We start from the raw sequence: 5,626 nt of genomic DNA, 5'->3' as shown, positions 1-5,626 counted from the left end.
GAATTCTCAGACACGCAGCATAAACGTGCGTGTTCAGGCACCCACGACTGGGTTGGGCCGTGCGGCCCATTATCCCCCTTACCTACTGATTAGACCACACTTCATTTGTCAGGTTTTAGGAATTAATCATGAATGTCACAGAAGTGACATGATGGGTAAGAGGTCACGGGATGACACCCCTTTGCCAACCCCCAGGTGTCCTCTCCTATAAATATGGAGACCCTGGGAGTTGCAAGGGGTTGGATTCTATTGTGTAAAGAAATACCCTGTAAAGAATACCAGGAATATAGCAATAACAGTGGCTGGTGGAGTAGAAGGATTTTAACCTTTGAACCACCTAAAAAAAGTATTCGTACCATCAGTTCATTTTAAGATCATTCATCTGTTTCGGTTCATTACTTAGCACTAATCTCATCCTCTTATTTTCTTAATTACCTGTTGGCGAAGAACCGCGTCAACACAGCTGTTAGTTGGAAGTCTCAATTACAAAATATTGTAACTTTATCCACTACAGAGGCTGAATATGTAGCAGTAGCTGAAGCCAGTAAAGAGATGATATGACTTCAAGGTTTGTTAACTGAGTTAGGATTCAAGCAGGAGAAGAATGCTTTGTACAGTGATAGTCAGAGTGCTATACACTTGGCAAAGAATTCAACATTTCATTCTAGAACCAAGCATATTGGACTTCGTTATCATTTCATCAGATCATTATTAGAAGATGAAGTTTTAATGCTGGAGAAGATCCAAGGAAGTAAGAATCCAGCAGATATGATGACAAAGACGGTGACGATCGACAAACTAAAGGTGTGTTTACCTTCAGTTGGCCAGCAAGAATAATAAGACCAGAAAGCTCTGTTGCTTAATGTGGGGTGTGAAGACACATTAAAATCAGTTTTCAAGTGGGAGATTGTTAAAAAAAATAACATTATCCTTTCTTAGTTAAAATAAAAGGAATGGAACACATCCTTTGTTATTTTTAGGATGCCTAAGTTAGGCATTTAGCAATGGAAGGTGCATAACTATTGGCTGATTTCTACCACCCATTTTATTTGTCCAAAGCCTATATAAACCCACATATGTTTCATTTATATATATCACAAAACAAAAAGAGAAAAAGCTTAGTTAAAAGCTTAATGAGAGAGAAGCTTTTGAGAGAATTTTTGTGAGAAATTTTTTTGGGTATAATTGGAGTGTGGATTGTGAGATATATATAATTTTTTTGTTTCATAATTTCAGTAAAAGATTTGCAGCAAACTTAGACACCTACCAAAATTTGTTATCGTGTGTGTGTTATTTTCGCTGTTACTTTTCATTATCACAAATCTAATTCAAAAGAAAATTTGTATAATTTTTCGCAACAATTTCTGGATAAAAAAGACGAGTAAATATGCAGGACATAGTATTGGATTTGATTTTAAAAAAAATGATAATTTGCCAAAATGGAAAGGTATTAATTAAATTGTTGATTTAATTTTTCAATGTACTCTTCAATCATAGCAAAACACATGCACCTCTACCGCCGACATTGGATAAATCGTGGGTAAACGCTTTTTCGCACTCGCACCAAATGTTTCTGCACTTTTTGTTGTTTTATTCACTATCGTTCCTAGTTATTAAAACTAAAACAATGTAATTGCAGTTCAATATAATATATAATTCCGATTGAATCCTACCTAGCCTAGCCATATGCAATTTAGATATGTACACGTATATGTAAGATCTAACAAGTATTATTTCTAAGTACTATATATACATCAAAATTCAAAACAAATTAGCTAGATGTAAATCTAATTCAGCATTAGTTATTAGCAATGATAGTGGACAAAATTTGAGAAACATCTTTCATGGTTGGCCGAGATTGCGGGTTCTCATGTAAGCATGCAACTGCAAGCTTTAAGATATGAACAAGTTGGTCCAACGTTTGTTTGGGTGGAGCTTGAAGGCGCTCGTCCAACACATCTTCAAGAACAACCTCTGCCCTCTTCGCCGGAGACGACAAAGATAAGGTTAGATTGCCCGGGTGCCGTCCTTTAATCACTTCTATTACTAACACTCCAAAACTATACACATCACTGCTTTCGGTTACTTTCATTGTGTAAGCAAACTCTGCAAACAATATAAATATATATATTTCAAAAACATCAAAAAAATTAAAGGAAAAAAAAAACTGAGCATAATATATTTAATAATTACATGTGTAGCAACGAACACTTATATAAGTAGTGTACATTAGATTAAAATGTGTATATATATATATATATATATATATCCTCTGTATTCTTATTATTACCTGGTGCGACGTAGCCGAAGGTGCCAGCAAGGACAGTCCAGTTAGATGAATCCTGCTCTAAAAGCTTAGCAGTACCGAAATCTGAAATGCAAGCCTCATAGTTTGAGTCTAGCAAAATGTTTTTGGTCGATATGTCTCGATGAACAATCGGTGGAAACGTCTCAGAGTGCATGTACGACAACCCATTTGCCACGCCTCTAATGACATTCACTCTCTTGTTCCAATCCAACTCTCTAGCTTCGTTGTCGTTTCTTAGCTTCGAACTCAAGCTACCCTTTTCATGGTACTCGTAGATCAAGAACGAGTGTCTCAAATGGGAGCAGAACCCATGGAGCTTCACGATGTTTCGATGTCGTATATGGGTCAACGCTATCACCTCGTTGAAGAACTCTTTCTGGGATAATAAGGTCAACGGTGTAGCATGGCTACCATATTCTAGTTTCTTTACGGCTACTACTAAGGTTGTTGATGGTGATGATGATGACGAAGACGAAGATGATGAGTAAGAAGAAGGAAGCTCAGCTCTGTAAATGGTTCCGATTCCTCCACTCCCTATGCAATAAGCAGCATCAAAATCCTCGGTTGCTCTTATAATTTCTTCATACAGTTTTTTCCCGTCGAAGTTTGTCACAGAAAACAACGATTTTTGGTTGACCATTTCCACCTCTTGATCATCTCCTGTCTCGCGATTCTTCCCCGTTCTTCGTATAAGTACAAAAACTAGACAAAGAACGATGAGAAGAACTACAAGAATTGGGATAACGACGATGTAAAAGTGAAAATTGTCGCTGCGTTTTAATTCCGGGAGAGATTTGCAGAGCTGTAGCCCTGTAATAACGTTACCACACAAGCCTTTGTTTCCTTCTAATGATTGTATCGAAGCGTTAAGGAATGCTTTGTTGTTCGGAAGAGGACCCCACAGCTCGTTATAGGATATGTCAACGTACAACAATCCGGGGAGTTGATCAAAGGTGCTTGGAATATAACCAGAGAGGTTATTATGGGAGAGATTTAGTGTCAACAAGCTTTGTAAAAAACTGAACTCGTTTGGAATATTTCCTATGAGATAGTTGTAACTCAAATCAAGTGTCGAGAGCTGACTCAACTTCCCCAACTCAAATGGGATTCCGTAGCTTAACCTGTTATGGCTCAAATTCATGAAGTGGAGTTTTAAGAAGTTAAGCCCTAGGCTTCTTGGAATTGACTTGGTCAAACTGTTTGAGGACAAGTCAAGAGACTCGAGTTGAGTTAGTAAACTGAGTTCAGAAGGTATACCACCGGAGAGTTGATTGTTGTACAACAACAAATTCACCAAAGAAGAGAGTTTCCCAAATGACTTGGGAATCTCACCTACTAAAAGGTTTGAAGAAAAGTCAAGTCCGGAGAGTTTAGATAAGTTTCCAATCTCCGGTGGTATGGTACCGGAGATGTAGTTCCCACCAATGTAAAAGCTTTCTAGATTTTTGGATCTACCCCAATTAGGTGAAATTTGGCCATGAAAACTATTGTTACCTAGGTTTATAATATACAAGTAAGGGTAGATATCACCAAAAACTTCAGAAATATTTCCAGTAAGATGGTTTTCTTGGAGGGTGAGTCTATACAAGCTTGAACAATTTCTTAAGACTTTTGGGATTGGACCTTCAAAATAATTGCCATTGGCCGTGAAGATTTGAAGCAGGTTGTTGTGGCATATGTTTTGGGGCAAGTAACCGGTGAATTGATTTCTGGCAAGTCTTAGAACAGTCAACTTGGTGAGATTTTGTATGGATTGAGGAATGGGGCCAGAGAAATTGTTGTCACGGATGTGTAGAGACTCTAATTTAGTCAAGTTACCAAGTGAAGTGGGAAGAGTTCCATTGAGTTGATTCTCCCACAATTCTAGACAAACAAGGGACTTCAATCTTCCGATATTATATGAAATTGGACCTGAAAGTCTATTACGGTATAAATAAATATAGGAAAGATTTCTTATATCATACAAGGTTTCAGGGATTGGACCAGAGAGGTGGTTTTGATTGATGGATAACACTTTTAGCTTTTCAAGGCTTCCAAATGTTGAAGGAATATGACCCCGGAGATTGTTGTAACCCATGTGAAGTTCTACCAACCTTGATAGATTCCCCATTTCTAAAGGAATGGATCCTCTTAAGTTGTTAAAAGAGAGATCAAGATAAATGAGTTTGGAGAGGAGAGAGATTTGAGTTGGGATTGTGCCGGATATAGAGTTCGTGCTGAGGTCAAAGTACCTGAGATTAGGCAATGAAGAAAAAAGAAATTCATGAAGCGTACCTTGTAAACCAGATTTCGTAAGGTTAAGTTCGATAACACTTCCAAATTTGTTGCAAGAAACTCCAAACCAAGTGCATGGACTTGTCCTGTTTTTTGAAGAGTAAGAATTATCATTACTCCATGAAGTTTGGATTGAAGCAGAGTAGTTTTCAAGGGTGGCTTTCCATTTGAGAAGAGCAACATGTTCTTGATAAATTGAAGTAGTAGAATCACCATCAACAATGGTTGGTACAACAAACAAGACAAAGAGAGATAAAACTAAGATTTTTTCTGAGTTTGAAGTTCCCATTGCATCTGAATAGCATTGAAGTTAGCCTTTAGCTTTAACTCTAAACTCTATATCATTATTCCAAAAAAATGCACAAAGACTTCTAAAATTTTCTCCTCTTTCCGTCATTACCATTAACTAAATAGCAAGCATGAAAATGGCTTCATTATTTTAATTGGTCCACGCTTAGTTCATTTTGTTCGAATCAACTTGGACAAAAATACTTGCTTGTTATGTGCTAATAAAATTTGATCACACGCTATTAAATTAGTCAAAGGGTTTTACTTAGTTTAATAGTACAAGAATGGTTGCTAAATAAATGGTATAAGAATTAAGCATGAAACCAAGTCAGATGGTAACTTGATACTTTAATTGGCTTCTTCTTACATTTAAAAGCATGTGAAGATCATAACGTGCTGACTCACAAAATTAGATAATAATATCCTACACCGTGGACTAAAGACATAATGTATAGTTTAATAAAGATGTGATTTTGACTAAATAATATATTCTCTTTGAGTAATTGTCTCTTGATATTTTCTTTGTTATTCCTTCAGTGAAATTTTTAATAGGTTTTGCTAAGCTCTCTGAGAATATCAATATAACCCCGAATTTGAGCGTTGATTTCCTTCACTGTACTCCCTTGGTTGTTTTCAATAATTAGTTATTTATTCTATTTTATGCCGCATTGACATTTGGCTGTCAGTTATGTCGTCGGTGTTGCTACCTACCCTTTAATATACATTGCATAAACCAATAAAAATATAAGTGACAAC

The 5,626-nt window shown here is 36.6% G+C and overlaps 1 protein-coding gene across 1 annotated transcript; it reads right to left on the bottom strand.

Moving 5' to 3' along the window:
• Positions 1–1,798: 1,798 nt before the first annotated feature.
• Positions 1,799–4,871, bottom strand: LOC133806874 (MDIS1-interacting receptor like kinase 2-like). Its single transcript, XM_062244957.1, has 2 exons — positions 2,291–4,871; positions 1,799–2,106 (listed from the first exon to the last, which is right to left on the bottom strand). The coding sequence occupies exons 1-2, from the start codon at positions 4,869–4,871 to the stop codon at positions 1,799–1,801; spliced, it is 2,889 nt and encodes a 962-aa protein (XP_062100941.1).
• Between the last annotated feature and the right edge of the window lie 755 nt (positions 4,872–5,626).

This window comes from Humulus lupulus, chromosome X, assembly GCF_963169125.1.
Source record: "Humulus lupulus chromosome X, drHumLupu1.1, whole genome shotgun sequence".
In the NCBI taxonomy this organism is placed as follows: Eukaryota; Viridiplantae; Streptophyta; class Magnoliopsida; order Rosales; family Cannabaceae; genus Humulus; species Humulus lupulus.
Note: the sequence above shows the minus strand (reverse complement) of the source record. Positions and strands in the feature narration are given on the sequence as shown.

Bases quoted from the DNA above. Each gene is read 5' to 3' on its own strand.
- LOC133806874 (XM_062244957.1), bottom strand. From the start codon at position 4,871: ATGGGAACTTCAAACTCAGAAAAAATCTTAGTTTTATCTCTCTTTGTC. The intron at 2,107-2,290 runs GTAATAATAAGA...TATTGTTTGCAG, and splicing joins CTTCGGCTACGTCGCACCAG to AGTTTGCTTACACAATGAAA.